The 18,805-nt window shown below is 33.6% G+C and overlaps 3 protein-coding genes, 1 long non-coding RNA gene and 3 other non-coding genes across 9 annotated transcripts; 4 read left to right on the top strand and 3 right to left on the bottom strand.

Moving 5' to 3' along the window:
- Positions 1-152: 152 nt before the first annotated feature.
- On the bottom strand, positions 153-2,284 carry LOC130497555 (uncharacterized). Its single transcript, XR_008936543.1, has 3 exons — positions 1,053-2,284; positions 843-942; positions 153-772 (listed from the first exon to the last, which is right to left on the bottom strand). It is a non-coding gene; the product is annotated as an uncharacterized LOC130497555 (long non-coding RNA).
- A 1,663-nt stretch (positions 2,285-3,947) lies between these two features.
- Positions 3,948-5,385, top strand: LOC108841721 (probable LRR receptor-like serine/threonine-protein kinase At1g53420). The gene is made up of 5 exons (XM_018614480.2): positions 3,948-4,004; positions 4,081-4,199; positions 4,276-4,486; positions 4,582-4,819; positions 4,890-5,385. Exons 1-5 carry the CDS (start codon positions 3,995-3,997, stop codon positions 5,383-5,385), a joined length of 1,074 nt encoding a protein of 357 aa, XP_018469982.2. The 5' UTR covers positions 3,948-3,994.
- On the bottom strand, positions 5,367-8,113 carry LOC108841732 (uncharacterized). The gene is made up of 4 exons (XM_018614499.2): positions 7,867-8,113; positions 7,310-7,432; positions 5,739-5,858; positions 5,367-5,640 (listed from the first exon to the last, which is right to left on the bottom strand). Exons 1-4 carry the CDS (start codon positions 7,901-7,903, stop codon positions 5,576-5,578), a joined length of 345 nt encoding a protein of 114 aa, XP_018470001.2. The 5' UTR covers positions 7,904-8,113; the 3' UTR covers positions 5,367-5,575.
- On the top strand, positions 6,086-6,157 carry TRNAC-GCA (transfer RNA cysteine (anticodon GCA)). Its single transcript has one exon. It is a non-coding gene; the product is annotated as a tRNA-Cys (tRNA).
- TRNAC-GCA (transfer RNA cysteine (anticodon GCA)) lies at positions 6,262-6,333 on the top strand. The gene has a single exon. It is a non-coding gene; the product is annotated as a tRNA-Cys (tRNA).
- TRNAC-GCA (transfer RNA cysteine (anticodon GCA)) lies at positions 6,484-6,555 on the top strand. Its single transcript has one exon. It is a non-coding gene; the product is annotated as a tRNA-Cys (tRNA).
- A 3,805-nt stretch (positions 8,114-11,918) lies between the features above and the next one.
- LOC108810343 (ABC transporter G family member 24) lies at positions 11,919-18,704 on the bottom strand. 3 transcript variants are annotated; one of them, XM_056988890.1, is made up of 18 exons: positions 18,515-18,704; positions 18,079-18,211; positions 17,772-17,871; positions 17,551-17,662; positions 16,864-17,072; positions 16,429-16,656; positions 16,134-16,207; positions 15,627-15,917; positions 15,462-15,525; positions 15,227-15,373; positions 15,091-15,125; positions 14,947-15,014; positions 13,723-14,849; positions 13,208-13,639; positions 12,985-13,133; positions 12,606-12,895; positions 12,377-12,510; positions 11,919-12,298 (listed from the first exon to the last, which is right to left on the bottom strand). In XM_056988890.1, exons 5-18 carry the CDS (start codon positions 16,881-16,883, stop codon positions 12,142-12,144), a joined length of 3,216 nt encoding a protein of 1,071 aa, XP_056844870.1. In that variant the 5' UTR covers positions 16,884-17,072; positions 17,551-17,662; positions 17,772-17,871; positions 18,079-18,211; positions 18,515-18,704; the 3' UTR covers positions 11,919-12,141. The 3 variants fall into 3 exon arrangements, with proteins under 3 accessions (XP_056844870.1, XP_056844878.1, XP_056844884.1); XM_056988898.1 differs by having other exon boundaries at positions 16,864-16,986; XM_056988904.1 differs by lacking the exons at positions 11,919-12,298; positions 12,377-12,510 and having other exon boundaries at positions 12,726-12,895; positions 12,989-13,133.
- Between the last annotated feature and the right edge of the window lie 101 nt (positions 18,705-18,805).

The following is an 18,805-nucleotide window of genomic DNA, read 5'->3' as shown; positions in this document are numbered from 1 at the left end:
CTAAAGGATCAGCTGTCAGCTGCCCTTTTGTTATAAACAAACGTTAACCATGTCTTTTTCTTGTTGAGTTATCATTTTCCAAGCGTATGTAGAGTTTCAAAAAAAAAAAAAAACAAATAGCAGTTTCTTTTTGTTTTTGTTGTCTTGAAAATTTGGAACTGATGGTAACACTGGAAAGGAAAAAACAGTTTCATCCATGTATAATGGAGTCACATTGATAAAATATTAGATGAACGCAGCAGAGAAAATATAAGCTTTCATTGATATTGATAAAAAGTTGAGTACAGATGAGAGAAACGTTTTATGGAGTCTCTCCCTTTACCTGCGTGCTGCTGTTTTTACGGAGCTTTCATTGATATTTTACCCTGATACACTATCCCAATCCAGACATTGAGAAGCATTTAGATTAATGTGCATTGCATAGATAGTATCAGGTGTCAAACAAAAGAGACCTTGCATGTGTAGCATCATGTCCTTTCTAAGATCCATCAAGATGAAGTGCCTTTTCTTGTATCATTCTCAGTCTCGCAGCTTCTCTGATCTCTCCCGGGTCTCTTCTTCTTATTCTTCTATGTGATCCCTCTTTGTCTCAGTTGACTCCCTCTTTAAAACTGTTCCTATTTCTATTTCTCCCTCTCACTGATATCTAATGTCTCTCATTGTTTCTGTTTTTCATACTCTGATTCCAATTCTGTTTCTTTCCTAACTCAGGCTCTTTCACAGCCATCTCATCGTCCAGAGCCTAAGCTTTATCATCCTCCTGAGTCATGAACTGACCATAGCAAAAAAAGTGAGCAACAGAAAATAAGTTCAAGACAACAGAGATGTGTAAAGCATCTAACCGGTGAAACTACTCCGATGGTGAAAATTTACGAACATGAAAAACGTACACAACAATCATCGAAATCTGGAAAATGTCTGGTGAAATAACTGTAACAGAAACTAAAAAAAAAATTGACGATTATAAAGGATTCATGACGGCGAAGATGTGTAAAAAATTAACCGGTGAAACTAATCTGACTATGAACAAAAGGGGGAGTTAAATTGATAACCTGAGAGGAAGACTGAAACGTTAGCCATAGAACACCATTTTTACTGGGTTATTTAGAACGAATGAGAGGATGATTCTCAAAGGTGTAAAGCAACCTTTTTATAGCCGAATTCCATCGCCTTGCATAACAAAACTCGCATTAAATAGATCATGGATCATTAATGGAAGGTTAAAGTGGATATCTCGGTTACTTGTACCGTTCCAGACTGTAAGAAAAAAGATGAGAGATCATTTTCAAAACCCTAATCGCCATTAGAGCTGGAGACGGAAAGAGAAGAACACGTGATAAAGGAACGGTGCGTTTCATCAAGGAAAAGCTAGTGGGCTAGACAGAGAGGTGACACGGCCCAACAAAGGTAAAAATCCATACGAATGAAGGAAAGCAATAAATGAAACGGTGCATTTAGCACACAGCGGACACGTGTTGAGACGATATACACTGAATTTTTGACCTGGACGCTGATGTGTCAGCAGGAGAGAACCAACTCTCTTTTATAGTAATAGATTTCATGTTTTATTTACGGAAAGTATTTAATTATAATATCTCTTCTGTGATAACTGTTTTATAATATCTCTTCTGTTTAATTATAATATCACTTCTGTTTTATTCTGAATTTCATGTTTTATTTCCGGAAAGTATTTAGTTATAAAGTCCAATTTGTTACCCCTGTTTACTTCTGTTTCCTCTGTTTTATTCTGAATTTCATGTTTTATTTACGGAAAGTATTTAATTATAATATCTCTTCTGTGATAACTGGTTCTAAATTAGAAGTTTATATCATTTCTATATGGGCATGTAATGATTTACTTTTTTTTTATAAAACAATTGTGGGTAAGTTGTGACACATTTCAAATCTAGTTTTATATTTTAGTGGTTGTGACACACACACACACGTACAACACTATGAAAACAATTATTTTTACATTTTAAGAAAATAATTTTAAATGATGAACGAATTCGATATTTCTTTCTTTGCCAACTTTTTAATTTGTTCTATAAAGATTTTCTATTTCATCACAATTTAATTATTAAAAATATGCTTATATAGTAAAATAATCTCCATCTAATGTTGATTTTGTTACTTATCCTTTATATATTTCACATATAGCGATCTTGACAAAATAAGATCTTATTAACATTTAATAATATCTACACATCTTTAAAAAAATTAATTATACAATGTAAAGACAGTAAAAATAGCAAATATTTTCCTAAGTATCATTATTAGTTTTTTTTTTTTTTTTTTTGAAGAACAGGCTTTCATATTAAAATGCAGAAGAAAATAAAAACCATACAGGCCCTGACCAGTGTAATATCATTATTAGTTACTCTTTTACTTTTTGGACAACTCATTGCTAGTTACTCGTTTAGGTCAATAATCATTATGTTTCTTAAATATGTTACTCTCCTCAGATATTGATACTTATTGCATGCTACTTTCTAGATATGAATATTTGATTTAGTTTATTTCCTCGCTTCATTTCTGATTACTCTTTCCGTTTCTAATTCTCTGGTTGTGCATCATCTGCGCCACCCTAGAAGGCAGTGTATACTTATATATATATATATATATATATATATATATATATATATATATATATATATTCTCTTTTTCATTTGCATTTTTCTACAGTTATATGATCTATGTGTATGAATTATTTGTAGTGGAGGCTTATAAAGCTATACTTAACCAATGCTTAACCTTACATTATGTATTCAATTCTTGCCATGTACTTAACTGTGCAAATAGGTTTCAATTCACTACCTACAAGCGGTATGAATGCTGCTGTCCACGGAGCTGCAGTGACGGTGTACATAATTATGATAGTTGTCATATTTCTTTTAATTTATACTAGATCTTGACCCGTGCGACCGCACAGGTATTAATTTTCACTTTTAGTTTTTATTTATTTATACCAAATAGTATATTTATAATATTTAATCGTTTTATATTGATTAAGTTAGGGATGGATATTTGGGTATCCACTCGAATTCGGTTAAAATCTATTCGGGTTTGAGATTTTCGAGTTTAAAAATTCTAGCTTTATTCGTGTATTTATAAATTTTAGTTCCGCTTTGATTCAGATCTTTGCGGGTTTGATAACCCGTTTAAACTATTTTTAAATTTCAAAATTTTTATATCTTTAAATAACCGTAAATCTAAAAATAAAAATAATATAACATGTAAATTTGAGTAATGTAAGCCAAACTACCTAAATTTAAAATTTAAAATATGTTTAACTTGAATATTTGGATGGAGAATAAATATATATTTTAAGTATTTTTGGTGTTTTAATAATTGTTTATCTACTTTAGATGTTTACTTTTGACTATTTTTTATATTTCAAATATTTTAAACAACTTTAAAATAGCTTATATCTTGGATATCAACTCTAAAATAGCTAAAATACTGAAGTATATAAATATGAATTAAATACATTCGAATATCCGAAATATTTCGTTCGGATCAGGTTTAGTTATGGTTCTCTAGATACCAAAATGGTAAATCCGTTTGGATATTATCTAGTTTCGGTTTAAATTTGGTAATATTTTTTTCGTTCAGATTCGTTTAAATGAAAAATTGATATTATAATTTCTATGAATTGTTTGTCCAATAAAAATGTAATTTTTTAATTTGACATTAATCTAGTGGAAAAGTTAATGAAGTATATTTAATTCAAATTTAATTTTGGAAAACACATTAATCTAAGTGAAAAAGATAAATTATTAAAATAGGAAGTATTATTTAATTCTGTATTTAATTTTGGAAAATACATTAACTAAAGTGAAAAATACAAGCATAAAAATAGGAAGCTTAATTAATAATACAGTGGCATGAAGTGTAAATAAAAGTAAAAATTAAAGGGTATTTTTAAATGGGTACTTCTCTTTTAATAAGATAGATTGTCTGCCAAAGACGTAGCTTGAGATCCAAGACTCACATGGAAAGAGGTACTCACAAGTCAACAAAGACTACTAGCTACTATATAAATTATGGTTAAGAGTTTTAATTTGTCTTTTCTCTCAGATTTCAAGAGTTTAGATCCTATGATTAACTCTTTCTCGTTGAGGCAAATCAAAGCAGCTACAAACAACTTTGATACTGCAAACAGGATTGGAGAAGGTGGTTTTGGTCCTGTACACAAGGTAAAGAACCAAAAGAAAGAGTACAACAACTAAATGGATAAGACATGAAGAAGTTTTGTTTACATTATGAGTACAGGGAAAGTTGCCTGATGGGACAATAATCGCGGTGAAACAGCTTTCTACGGGATCAAAACAAGGGAACCGCGAGTTCTTGAATGAGATTGGAATGATCTCAGCTCTGCATCACCCAAATCTAGTCAAACTATATGGATGTTGTGTTGAAGGAGACCAGCTTTTGCTAGTCTATGAGTATGTGGAAAACAACTGCCTTGCTAGAGCATTGTTTGGTGAGATCCAAACACTACTAGCTCCTAAGAAAACAACGTTCAGAAAAAAATCCATATAGATTAATATTCACAACCATTTTTGTTTTGTTTTTAAGGTCCTCAAGAAACTCAGCTGAGATTGGATTGGCCAACAAGGAGGAAGATCTGCATCGGTGTAGCGAGAGGACTAGCGTATCTCCACGAGGAATCAAGGATAAAGATTGTGCACAGAGACATCAAAGCCACTAATGTATTGTTAGACAAAGAAATGAACTCCAAGATATCAGACTTTGGTCTTGCCAAGCTTAATGAAGATGACAACACTCACATTAGCACTAGAGTTGCTGGAACATTGTAAGTCAAATCAGTGATAACCAAAGTTATATCACAATCTGATTATAACACGGCACAATCATTTATGCAGTGGTTACATGGCTCCAGAGTACGCCATGAGAGGCCATTTGACAGATAAAGTTGATGTGTACAGCTTTGGTATTGTAGCTCTAGAGATTGTTCATGGAAGAAGCAATAAGATAAACCAATCTCCATCCAATTACAACACTCCCTACGTTATTGACTGGGTAACAATCTTGAGGGAGCAGAACAACCTGTTGGAGCTGGTGGATCCGAGGCTAGGATCAGATTACAACAGAGAAGAAGCAATGACCATGCTTCAAGTGGTGATACTGTGTACAAGTCCTGATCCGAGTGATAGACCATTGATGTCAGAAGTGGTAAAGATGCTGGAAGGTGAGAAGATGGTGGAGCTGGAGAAGCTTGAAGAAGCTTCAGTTTATAGAGAGACAAAGAGACTTGAGAATATGAACACTATGAAGAAGTATTACGAAATGATAGGGAGCGAGACTAGCATGACCATAACCATGACCATTACTGACCAAACTACCTCGTCAAAGCATTAATGTAAACATATAACAGTTGTCTTTAGAATTACAGTAACATTCTGAGCTCTTTAGGTAAAGGTCAGAGAGAGAACAGTGGGAACCTTTTTTTCAAAGTGTTAAATAGACAAAAGCAGAGGATCCTAATGTAACTACTTACACACAAGATTTACATTTTGTTTTGTCTCTTCGAAATGGCATTGATCCTTGATCAATTTTCTTCCACCAAGTTGGTAGGCTCGCTTAGAACATACTTAGGTAACTCATACTTAGCACCTGCAAGGTAGGAAAAGGTACTAGTTAGGAAGAGTATGTAACCAATAGGAACACAAAGAAGAATCAAGAGGCAAGCGAAAAAGATTCAAAGTGTTGACCTCTTTCGTCATAGCAGACAGTGAGATCATTGTTCTGAACAATGACTCCTGCACTGTCCACGATTGCTTGCGCTAGAGATATGTCAGCTTCAGCGGCAGCACGAAGTGCATCCCATATCTCTGAGATCAACCAAAAGCAGAGATATCAAGATCAGAAGCAAACATCCCAAAAAGAAAACACAAAGCATATCATTTTTTTCCCTGACACAAGACTTCTATGGTTTCACTGATTCCTCACTGATTACAACAATTACACAATCTAACTGCAGTTCCTTAGCTCAGTTGAGAATGGTACAAAAGTGAAAACTATCAACCTGATAGGATACATGAGAGGAAGAACAACAAAAGGGTCCTTAGCTCAGTGGTAGAGCAATTGACTGCAGATCAATAGGTCACCGGTTCGAATCCGGTAGGGCCCTTAAAAATATAATTTTTTTACTCCTTTCCAACATATAACTCAACAAGACCTTAATGAATGCCTATTACATAAATCATTTTGTGTACTCATCATTATGTAACAAAAGGGTCCTTAGCTCAGTGGTAGAGCAATTGACTGCAGATCAATAGGCCACCGGTTCGAATCCGGTAGGGCCCTTGTAAATCTATTTTTATATTTCACTCTTTCCCAAATCTAATACCAATTCACAGAAACTAAACATATTGATCATCCTTTTAGCAAAGTCCTTCAATCACAATGCATATGCCAAAAGCTTCTTTATGTGTCACTCATCACTAATCAACAAAAGGGTTCTTAGCTCAGTGGTAGAGCAATTGACTGCAGATCAATAGGCCACCGGTTCGAATCCGGTAGGACCCTTTTAAATCTATTTTTCACTCTTTCCAAAATCTAAGAGGGGGTTAGTGGGAGATGAATTTAGGTAGAGTTAGATTGATTTTAAGAATCAAGAGATTTGTTAAATTTATAAAAAGTATTAATGAGTTTTTCATATTTAAAAAGTCTATGAAACTATTCTACTACAATGATTTTGAGAATCTTGAGTATCTATACAATATTTTGAAAGTTTTGTTTTATGAGTTAGAATGTTATGAATTCAAGTCTCAATAACACAATATTTTGATAGAATTAAGAATCTTTAAAACCCAAACTTTTTGAAGAACAATGGATTTTATATGTCATTGAAAAATCATCAATCCAATAACACTTGATTTTACAAGAATGTTAGAATTCATTAGCCAATAACTATAGACTTTTAAAATTCTAACAATCATTATAAATGTTGCTCCCACTAACACCCCCTAATACTAATTCACAGAAACTAAACCTATTGATCACAATGCTTATGCCACAAGCTTCTTTATGTGTCACTCATCACTAATCAACAAAAGGGTTCTTAGCTCAGTGGTAGAGCAATTGACTGCAGATCAATAGGTCACCGGATTTCGGTAGAGCCCTTTAAAAATTCTGTTTTTTACTTCATCTGCCTCTTAATAACTACTACTACCAACCCTTTTCTACAAACCCCTTCATTTCTTTTGTATAAAAATGAAACCACACCACTCAAAAACACAATATAAAAAGGCAAACTATAGAGAGAAGTATTCAGTTATACCTTTGGTACCACCATAGTGAGGAGCAGTGTCCCAAAACTCTTCTCTCAGTTTCATAAGCTCAGCTTTTGTGATCGGTTGAGTATGCTTCCACGGTTTTGGCTTCCTAATTTTCTTCACTGGCCCTGTTAAATACACAACCAGTAAGATATCCATCTGCAGCCATATAGAACTCCTAAAAACAAAGACAATCTCCATATGCCCTCATCATACTTTTGCTTAATTAAGGAATAAAAAGTAAATCAATTCAGAGAAACTAGCCCCATCATAATGAGGGGATGGATGATACTATTAAGTTAAACCTTCCAGATGAAACAGAGTCAACAATATTATATGTGTTCTAAGATCTCTCTCTCGCATTGCCAGGTCATGCAAGCACATATAGCTTTTTCTGATCTAAGAATCTAGGGTTTATGAATCAAGGGTTCATGAATCTATGGTAATGGTTTCTCTTATCGATGGGTGCGAGAAAATTTCACATCTAATAATAGAAAGTCTGCATCTTTATATTCGATAACGAAACATAAAGACGATTGCAATAAGTTAATAAAGATGTCACCTTCTGCTTGAGACTGTGTCGATCCAGCACAACCCATCTCTGTTCTTCCTTCTTCTTTCAATCGTTCAAGTACGGAAACAGAGAGACCACAAATGATGATTCAGACAAAACCCTTCATCGAAGCCAATCAAAGTCGTAAACTTTCCTTTTAAAAATGATAAATTTTCCGAATCTTTAAGATCAAGACCGAGTTGGAGGTGACGATTATGATGAATCTGGGTGGTGGTGTTAATGATTGACATTGTTTTGTTTTTGATAAATAAGAAAAAGGAAAAAGTGATGGTTTTTGGCTTCGCTGTCTTGTCAATTAAAGGGGTCACACACCTTGCAAGGGTTTCTAAATCCAATGCGAGCCACCAATCACTTTTTGCCACCTCATCTTAATTATTCTTTGATAGCGATCATTGGTTATTAACTAAGTTAATCATGTTGACAAAAAAAAAACTAAGTTAATCATATCTCAGTTTCAGAAACACAATAGCTTAATCATCACTTTAAAAAGTTGCTGCTATATTTAATGAAGCAATTTGTTCCTTATTTTGTTAGACTATTCCAAAGAAATTGTGGCTGGAGTTAGATCTTTTCTTTTATCAAAAAGATTTTTTTATGCTGATTATTCGCAGATGGAAGTAGAGAGACTCTATCAACCAAATGGTTCGGTTTTAAATCAAACCGAAACCAAAGCGTTTATTTAATCATATTAATTAAATATATTAATAATATTAATATTTATTAATTATTTAAATTAAATAATTAAATATAATTTTATATTTTTTGAGTAAATAGAAGAGACACTGCTAATAATAAAATGAAATAAAGGAATACAAATTTTATACACTATTACTAAAATTAAAAATAACTATAATATTTATATTAAGTAATAATATAAAATAATTGGATTATATTTTTATATTTTATTATGATGCTTGGTTTTAAGTTTAAATACGAAAATTGTTAATAATATCGAAGGATTATTTATTTTATGTTTTATAAATTATATTTTTGTAACTGAACCAAAAAAAAATTAAAAAGCAATTCAATTGAAATGAGCAAACACAAAAAAAACCGAACAAAACTGAACCGGATACAAACCAAATTAAACTCAATCCAAACCAAACTAAACCAAACATAAACCAAATTAGTTTCAGTTTATTTCAGTTATAGTTTTTAGACCCAAACAAATTAAACCTAACTAAATCCAAACCGAATCCAAATTTAAACCAAAATGTCACTTTTAGATGGAAGAAGTGGCTCAATTTTCGTTAGCAATGGAGCAAGAGTTGTGACTTCAGTCTCTGGACATGACTTCGACCATGTTTGTGATAGGCTTCGATATTTTACCTAATGCCTGAATCCCAACCTGAATTTAATCCATAAAACTCAGATCGAAATCTGAACCGAAATAGTAAAATACTTAAACAGTTATTGAATTAGAAGAAGATATTTGAACCCGAACGAATATCTTAAAATAACCAAATATATGTATACTTACCCTATATTAATGTTTATTTAAAATATATGTCAAGTTTTTGTTTCACACAACAACAAAAGTTGCATCCAAATTCTCAAAACAACCATTAGATTAGTAGTGACTTTCTATTTTCAAAATTTTCTTTCCAAATCTATTAGTTGTTCAAGCTATTAATGTTTTTTAATTCAGTGAAGTGTAAATTAAGTATAAGAAACTTTAGTAATAAAGAATTTGAATTTTTCAAAATCTAAAAATATCTGAATTCAGCCAAAACTAATCGAAACCAAAGTAAAAATATATGAGCCCGATCCAAATAATCGAAAACTAAATTAAAAATATCTGAATCTAATCTGATATATAAAAAATATCCAAACAAAATTTAGATCCTTATAATGAAATCTGAAGTACACAAAAATCTAAAATATCTGATTTTAAGTTGAACAGATATCCGAACGCCGATGCCTAGACTGCGAAGAGAATCAATGAACTAGTTAGGGGATGGTAGCTTTTGACATAACATTACCTATTGTGTAACAAAGCTTTGTTCAAGATTTTAAAAGAGCTTACAGAGCAGTTAATTAAACATTAACAAAATCACAAAAGACCTGAACAAAGTTTGTTGACCTTCTAACAAGACACTGAACTAAGATGAACAAAAAATAACATATCGCAAGAAAGCTATATATAGTCTTCTTGGTTGAATATAACCTGCATATTTGTCAATTTAGACTAATGAAAAGAGGATGATTTCTATCAGATTTGGTTATACAATAACATACTTAGGAGTTAGTTGTGTTTACTATCTTTATAGTTAACAAAAGGGTTTGAAAAGCTGGATCTAAGAAGATAGAAAGATCACTTTTTGATGTCTCAAACACCTTATACATGATTTCTTGACACAAAATTATACACAAAACCTACATAGCAATGGCTCAAACTAGTCCTTGCAGACATCATCCGTATAACAGGTTACATACATGCGCCTTCACTTGAGTTACTTCCTTTGCTGTAATCACCAAAGCAGAGTCTCTCTCTTGAGCATAAAATTCATGAAAACAAGCCCAGATTTTAAAAGAGCTTATAGATCATCTATTTAAACATGCCAGCACGCTTAACTTTTGTATAAAAAACCAACATTAAAATCACCCTGAACAGAGTTTGCTATTTAATATGACAACTAGATTTTGACCCGCCCTTCAAAGGGCGGGTATATTTTTGTTTTACATTTTTTTAGAATTTTAATTTCATGTTTGTGTATTCTTTGTAAATCATATTTTTGTTTTCTGTGATCATATTTGTGTAAATATTACTTTTTAAAAAGTTCAGTAAAAGATTTTGATAGTTATATTGAATTTGTGATTTTTCATAACTATAAACACTTCTATCATAGTCATTTCATATATTAATTGTACTTTATTTCTAACAGCTATAAATTTTTATTTTTCTTAATTAACAAAATAATATTATTTTTGATCCACGTTTTCAAAGTGCAAATTTATTTGCCGAAACAAATTAAATTTATTGAATATAAATTTATATTTCTGACTATTTATTTACATTTAAATGTTACAAAGAAAGCATTATATATGTGAATATTATAATAGGTTTAACGTTTTAATAAAAATAATTTTGATGATAAAATATATAATCAGGTTTAAATAAAATCAGAATATTGTGGTATTTATTAGCATTTTGAATTATTCATGCAATTAAATATTCATACTCGAAAAACCAATATAGAATCTATCCCATAAGTCTAGGCCTCGAATCTGATTAAATTGGACCTATATATTAAAATATTAATTTATTATATTTATCCAAATTTTGCTAAATTTAATTTATGATATAGTTTTAGTATATTTTCATATATGATATGAATCCACGGCACCAGTGGTAAATCTAGTGATCTACATTGAATTCAGCTTAGATTTTGAATTAAATTATAAAATTTCTATTTAGAAATCCCATACGATTAAAAATCCATCAAATTTTCATTTAACCGTGATTTTGTAATGGTTGACCCGAAAAATTGAGATAAATTTAATTATCTTTTAATTATTTAATTTCATGATAATTATTATTTATCGGCAAAATCCTAATTTTGTAGATATATTAGTTAAATAAATTTGTATTTCATGAATTGAAATAAAAATCTAATTATTTTTATTTTATATTAACTTTTTCAATGGTAAATAATATTATATTAATTATTTATTTTATTAAAAGGTCAGGGTTAGTAAATATAAAGCATAAACTTAGATTTTAAATATTAGTAGTCATAATAGTAAGAATAAAGGTGGTTATTAATTTGGATTAATTAATGTATTATTGTTGATTAATAACATATATTTTCCGTAACAAAATGTGCATATATTTTCAAAAAAAAGTGCTGAAATTATTATACATATTTAAATCGACATATATCAATAATTTATTTGTACATTTTCATAAATGTTGCAGTTATGGATCCTAGAATATAGGAATTAAAGGAAAATAGTTATAAAATATTTGTTTTTTTTCTAATAAGCCCCCGACTATTATGGAATTAAAAGGTGGTTACAAAATATTTATTTAGATTCAGTTATAGAATATATTTTATTGTGGAAAAAATAATTGTTGGACATAACTCCATATCAATTCGATATGAACTAAGATGAACAAATGATAACACAACGAAAGCTATACATATAGTTTTCTTGGTCGAATATAAACCAAAACGCAGAACCATGAAACTCTTCTCTCCTACCTCCAAGCTTTAGAGTCCTGCGAACTAAAACCGTGATGGAAAGAAGACCTTTTTATCTTCACCTCTTTTGAAGTATAACCATCCCAACAAAGGCGATCGTACGAGTGGCCACACCAATGAGAAGCAATATCATAATACATAGATACCACTCATTAATGTCGTAGCCACTCTTCAGAAGTGCTCCACACCGAGTGAGCATCCATACACCAGAGTACCTGAAACCCAAAGCAAAAAGAAAAAAAAAAAATCAAACCGAGATTTTTGAGGCAGAAAGAAGAGTATGCCGGCCTTACTTTTCCGCATTTCCAATAACAAATGCTTGCAAAGCCCACTTTGGATAACATAAATCAGTTAAGATCTTCATAAATTCACTATCCGTTGGTGTAGTTGCAAAAAGTGTTAAAACTACCGGAAGAAGTACAGCAAACTGCAAAAGGCACCAACATGTTTTTGTCAGCTTAGACCAATAAGACATAGAGGATGGTTCTTCTCTTTGAAGGAGAAACATAAATGAAAACTCACCAGCTGAGCGGAGCCAGGCTGAAAGAAGATAGCCAACGCATAAGCTATACCTGTCACACAATATACCAGGCATACCAAGACGCTATAATGATCCAAAAACGTGGATCTCGGATTAGTGAAGAAGTAGAACATGGAGAGATAAACCAATGGCTTCACAAGTGTGTTGAAACAGTCTATTGTGTCTTTGGCAAGGAAACTAGCCAAGCTGCTCATCCCAGCCGCACTTTCTCTCCAGTAATGTACCTTGTCTAGTGAGAATGATCTTAATGCTGCTATTTTGCACAGAAGAGCTGACATATGAAGATCAAAAGACAAAACAAGAGACCAGTAAGAGACAATACTTGTTAAGAAAACTTGTATTAGAAGAAATCCAACTTACAAACGGCGATAATACTGTAGATATAACCAGGTGCTCCAAAGTTCTCATCACTTCCTTTCTTCAGTAATCCTAAACAAGCTCCAGCTAGCAATAAGATCAAGTAGTCTGTTGCTTGTAATTTAGCTTCTCTCATTCTCTGCTTAGCAATCCTGCAAAATAAATAAAAAACACTTTAGCTCTCTCTTAAGATAGTGTCGTGGAGATTAAGAAAATAAATAAATACCTTCCAAGGAAATATTTGTATTGCAGCCACATAGAAGGGGTTCTTCTGTAGGATAAATCTTTGGTTTTTGAGAAGTTATGTCTTATTTTATCACCACGCAACCTGAAATTACTCGTTACATCTCCCAACAGCTCTCTGACAAATGTCGGTTCTGCACTGTTGTTGTTTTCTTTCCGCATATCTAATGGAACCGAGTAACCTTTGTGAAGCATCCACCTTTGAGGGAGTTCTTTGATGCTAACATCAGAGTTCAGGTTGGTTACAATCCCTTCCAGAACGTCTATGTAGTAGTCAGGAGGGTTGATACGTTCTGGTACAATGATTCCAAGACCCGAGAAGTATTCCTCGACGTTCTCGACTGGTCCATGGTAAACAGTAAGGCCACCTTTCGCTAGAAGTACTAGATCATTGAACGTTTTGAACAAAGTATAACTGCAGTACAGACAGATTATGAACTTAGAGAGCTTCATGACAGTTAAAAAGACATTTCTTCTAAAAATTTATGATTGATTTACCTTGGTTGGTGAACAACCATGCAGATATTGACTCCCTCAAGGGCCTCATGCTTAAGTGCTTTAAGAAGAAGCTGTGATGAGGCACTGTCCAATCCAGAAGTAGGTTCGTCCAAGAACAAGACAGAAGGCTCCATTGCCATTTCCAGACCAACATTCACTCGTTTCCTCTGCCCTCCTGAGATTCCACGCTTCTCCACCGTACCAACTAGTGAGCTTCTCACACCTTGTAGCCCCAAAGAGTCAATGACTCTCTCGACCACAAGCACTTTTTCAGCTTTTGATTGTCCTGCAGGTAATCTGCATCTAGCATGGAACCAGATGTTTTCCTCAACAGTCAAGTTTCCATGGACAATGTCATCTTGCGGCACAAACCCAATAATCTTCTTATATGAGTGGATTGATAGTTGCTTCCCGTTTATAAGTAACAAACCACTCAGATTGCACCCAACGGCTTTACCAGCCAATGCATTAAGAAGACTTGTCTTTCCTGCTCCTGATGGGCCCATCACAGCTGTGATCCGACCCGGTTTCATGGTTCCGGTCACACATCTCAAAAGATTCTTACCATTTGATTTCAAGGTAAGAGTTAAATCTTGGAAAGAAAGCTCCAAGAGGGTCCTCATCTTCATCTCAGAATAAGTAGCCATGTTAACTATTCCTGAAAAGGTAAGGTCGCTATTCTCTAGCTCCATGGCTTTCTCCTTCTCGATCTGATTATACGCATACTTTAAGATTTGGCTCTGTGAATTCTTGATTCTTTGACCTTTACCTCTCTTTCCACTTGGTCCTTTGTTACTTCCGGCAGCTGCATCATCTTCGATCTCAAAGCTAGGTTGCTGCACAGCTGAGGAGGAACTCGCAGGACTTGAAGACGAGTCAACCTCAGAAGAGTACCCACGATCCAACATCCTGTGAGTTTCCCCATCATTTTTGTTTTTTTTACCCGAGAGCGTCTGACTTATCTCAGTTACATGCTTTTTAGCAGCACTTCTAGCAACTTTCCATCTCTGATTAGCTTTAGCTTTCTTGACCGCTGCTTCCCTTGACTTCGCCTGCCTCTTCTCCCTCGTTGTTAGGATTTGATCAGAACAGTTGTATATAATGATTAGAATAATGACCACACCACACTGCACAAACACATTGAAAGCCACTCTCTTCTGTCAAAAATCTTTTGAATGTATTCATCACCGACTAATACTATAACTGAATAAAAAAAATACTTACAATAACCATAATCCCAAATGCATGCAGATTTGCGGAGTTGGCTTTGCAAGAAGTCAACTTAAAGCAAGCTGGAAGACAAATAAGTACATGAAGAGACAAGGCAGATTAAAATAAACTTCATTATGATTATTCTGAGAAACTTACGGTTCTTAGATGTAGACCCCATACGACAGTAGTGCCTGGATCATACATAATAAGAGTATAGTTACTTTAATAGACATAACTTTGAGGATTATTTGTCACAGGAGAATGGAGTTTCAAGGGACAAAGAATGAATTACCCACTATCACAACGTAGTTTAGAAGTTGTCGTTGGACAATAATATCCCGCGGGACAGAATACTTCGTCGCTTCTACTGTGATCGGCCCATACATTTGCACCTCCACAAGTGTGTTCTGGTTTTCCTGGTGGTGGTTGATAAGTATACCTATATAAATTGTAGGATTTCAACATCTTATTCCCACAATAGCATAACATGTCTATTTTTATAAACAGAAAGAAAAAGTAACACTCACGGGTCGCATAAGCCTGATGTCATATTAAGGGTAGCTAAGGGGCAATAAGAACCAAGAGGGCAAGCTTTTCAAAACAGAAGAGAAAATTTAGACCATATGATTACATTGAGAGAAGGATAAAGATATCAACGGATAAAAATAAAAGAGAGTTTTGGATTTGCATACGTATCATACAAGTGAGTCCCTTGGGGCAGAAGAAGCCCTCGCAGCAAGGCATACAGTCGCTTGTTCTTTCTTGAAAGTTTTTAGAGTTTTGCAGATCAGCTTGTTCGGTTGGATGATCCAGGCTGCAGGCCCAGCCAGGCTCACAACCAGAGACCCATGATGTCAAGTTGCAATTCCTATTCGGTTTCATGTTCACCTGTTTATCCCCCGGTTTATCCGCTTTAGAGAGGAGACCATTTATATAGAGCTTCATCTCTGCTTCTGTGCAGATACGGTTAACAGCATCACTTGCTGCAAACACCAAACCAAAAAAAAAGGTCAAAAAAGCTAATAAGTGCATAAAAAGAAAGAAGAGAGCTTTGAGAAGATATGAAACATGTGTCACAAGATAAGTTCCAAGAACTAATAAGAATCAAGATCCCTAGTTCCTATACAATCATCAAATCATCGCTCTTTCCAGCTTCCTATCAACCACCAAGCAATAATAGTAAGCAAGAAGTTGGTTACCATTGGTTTTCTGAATGCAAGAAGACAGGAATTTCAAGTCGGAGAAATCAAAAGCTTTGTTCCAGTCAGCATCCCTGGCAAGAAAAAGGATTATCTCAAGAAAATTGTTAACTGAAACAAATACATTTCACTATATCAAAGAATCAACAATACAAAATTAACCTCTTTATGTAGTAAATATCTTAGTATTCAAACAAAACACTAAAGCTCAAGTATTGTAGAAAACGAGACATTTGATTGCAACAATGAATACTACAAGTATCCAAAATTAGAAACCAAAGCAATGAAAGCTTACAGGTCTTTGACGCAAAACTTTGCTTTAGTAGCGAGCTCTTTATTTAGAGCAGCAGTGCTTTTAATTAGATTACGCTGAACCATCTGTAACACAGCAGGATTGTTGAAGTCCTCAAACTGACCATAACCAACATAACAGACCAACCAAAGAACTAACAACACCAATCTGAGATTAGATCCGTGTTTGAGCCAGTTTCGCCGGTTTACACTCATCTTGAGATTGAATAGCCTTAAAAGACAGACAAATGAGAGAGAGAGAGATTAACTAATTTTGATCTTGGGTTTAGTTAAGAACATTAAAACAATCTTTTATCTAAATTCAAGAACTTGAAAACCCAGAAACACATAAATTGCTTCTTTTATCTTCATTTCAAGTACTTTCTTTAACTTTGTTCTACACAACTCAAAGTCAACAGAGTATAAGAAAGAAACTTACTTAAGGCAATGAAGTTTCATGAAATGAGAGCTGAGGAATCCATGAAAATGCTTGCTTCTTGGAGAAGGTTCTTTATAGAGAATTGTAGCAAGCTATTTCTGAGTTAATCTGCCATCATTGACTCTAGACAAGAAGACCAAGAAGAAGGAAGGTCGTGGGGTTTAGTAATTCATTAGGACAAATGACTTAAGGACATACTACGAGCCTTCCTGCACATTGCACAAGTAATGTTCAAAATCATTTTCTCATTTCATTAGAAAACGAAGTGTGGAAAAAACTAATAAATATTATATATCGTTTAAAAAAAATTAGTTAGATTTTTCAAATATCCTAAAAAATTCCCTCACAAATCCTCAAAATCCTAATCGAAATCATATTAAAATGAAAAAAAAAATATTAGACTAAGTCAATAAAAAAATCTAAATTCCACTAAAATGTTAGTTCAAAAAAAAATCATATTAAAATGAAAAAAAAAATATAAACCGTCAAATTTTAGACTAAGTCAATAAAAAAATCTAAATTCCACAAAAATCTAAAATGAAAATTCCTAAAATTTTATAAAACCGCTAAGTCAATAAAATCCCCCCCCCCCCCCCCCCCCCTTCAGATTGCGATTTGTTGTATATGTTACAATCAACTGGTCCCATAATATTAAATTTTTAGAAGATAGAATAGAATTTTCCTTACAGAACAGACAAACATTTTGTTTGTCTTTTGGACGGTCTATTCGAAATGGCATTGATCCTTAACCAACTTTCTTCCACCAAGTTGGTAGGCTCGCTAAGAACATCCTTAGCACCTGTGGAGTTAGGACAAGTACTAGTTAGCAGTATGTAACAAATAGGAATACATAGAAAAATCACTGAGGGAAGCAAAAAAAAAGAAAAAAAAAAATTTGAACGTTTGACCTCTGGTCATCATAGCAGATAGTAAGATAATTGTTCTGAACAATGACTCCTGCACTGTCCACGATTGCTTCAGCAGCACCGCGAAGTGCATCCCATATCTCTGCGATTACCAAGTGTGAGATCCAAACATGTGGGTATCAAGATCAGAAGCAAACAGCCAAAAAAAAAAAAAAACGCACACACACAAAGCAGATAATTTTTGTTTTTTTTTCCTGAGACAAGACTTGTATGATTTCTCTTATTCCTCACTGATGATACTGACAAAATCTAAACGAAGTTCCGTAGCTCAGTTGAGAATCAATTATACCTTTGGTACCGCCATAGTGAGGAGCAGTGTCCCAAAACTCTTCTCTCAGTTTCATAAGCTCAGCTTTTGTGATCGGTTGAGTATGCTTCCACGGACGGTTTCTTCGGCTTCCTAACTTTCTTCACTGCTGGTCCTGTTAGATATACACAACCAGTTATCTTATCCCTCTGCAAGAGAAATTAATTGGCAGAAACTAGGCCTTTACAGTAATCACATAGTTTCTTTCCACAAAGAGAAAGCCAATCACAATAAGGGATGACTGATTCTACGCCTCCAGATGAATGAAGCCGAGTCAGTCAACAGTGTTATGTATTCTCTCGCATTGCCAGGTTATAAATCTAGGGTTTCTCGCATCTAACGAAATGGAAAGATGATTCCTTTTCAGCCAGCCAATGAGAGGAGAGCGATAAACTAAAAGTGATTCGAGTGATCTCACCTTCTGCACAACCCATTTTGTACGTTCTTCTTTCAATCGATCAAGTAACAAAAGTCATTCACTTTCGGAAACAGAGACCCCCCCCCCCCATGCTGATTCAGACAAAACCCTTCCTCGTAGCCAATCAAAGTCGTAACCTTTCCCTTTTTTAAAAAATGAGATAATTTTCGAATCGATGATGAATCTGGGTGGGTGGTGTTAATGATTGAGACATCGTTTTGTTTTTGATAAAATAAGAAAAGGGGAAGAAACACACATGTTTTCTACTCACCAATCACGTTTTGCCACGTC

This window comes from Raphanus sativus, chromosome 1, assembly GCF_000801105.2.
Source record: "Raphanus sativus cultivar WK10039 chromosome 1, ASM80110v3, whole genome shotgun sequence".
Classification (NCBI taxonomy): domain Eukaryota; kingdom Viridiplantae; phylum Streptophyta; class Magnoliopsida; order Brassicales; family Brassicaceae; genus Raphanus; species Raphanus sativus.
The sequence above is the reverse complement of the archived record's forward strand: the minus strand, read 5'-3'. Positions and strand labels throughout refer to the sequence as shown.

What these genes read in the sequence shown, in the direction of transcription:
- LOC108841721 (XM_018614480.2), top strand. An exon ending in GTTTTGGTCCTGTACACAAG is followed by an intron (nt 4,200 to 4,275) that starts GTAAAGAACCAA and finishes TTATGAGTACAG; the next exon opens with GGAAAGTTGCCTGATGGGAC. An exon ending in CCTTGCTAGAGCATTGTTTG is followed by an intron (nt 4,487 to 4,581) that starts GTGAGATCCAAA and finishes TTTGTTTTTAAG; the next exon opens with GTCCTCAAGAAACTCAGCTG.
- LOC108841732 (XM_018614499.2), bottom strand. Translation starts at nt 7,903, where the DNA reads ATGGGTTGTGCTGGATCGACACAGTCTCAAGCAGAAG. An exon ending in TCACTATGGTGGTACCAAAG is followed by an intron (nt 5,859 to 7,309) that starts GTATAACTGAAT and finishes GGTTGATCTCAG; the next exon opens with AGATATGGGATGCACTTCGT. An exon ending in TGTCTGCTATGACGAAAGAG is followed by an intron (nt 5,641 to 5,738) that starts GTCAACACTTTG and finishes CCTACCTTGCAG; the next exon opens with GTGCTAAGTATGAGTTACCT.
- LOC108810343 (XM_056988890.1), bottom strand. Translation starts at nt 16,883, where the DNA reads ATGAAACTTCATTGCCTTAA. An exon ending in ACATCAGGCTTATGCGACCC is followed by an intron (nt 15,374 to 15,461) that starts GTGAGTGTTACT and finishes CAATTTATATAG; the next exon opens with GTATACTTATCAACCACCAC. An exon ending in AAACTACGTTGTGATAGTGG is followed by an intron (nt 15,126 to 15,226) that starts GTAATTCATTCT and finishes TGTATGATCCAG; the next exon opens with GCACTACTGTCGTATGGGGT.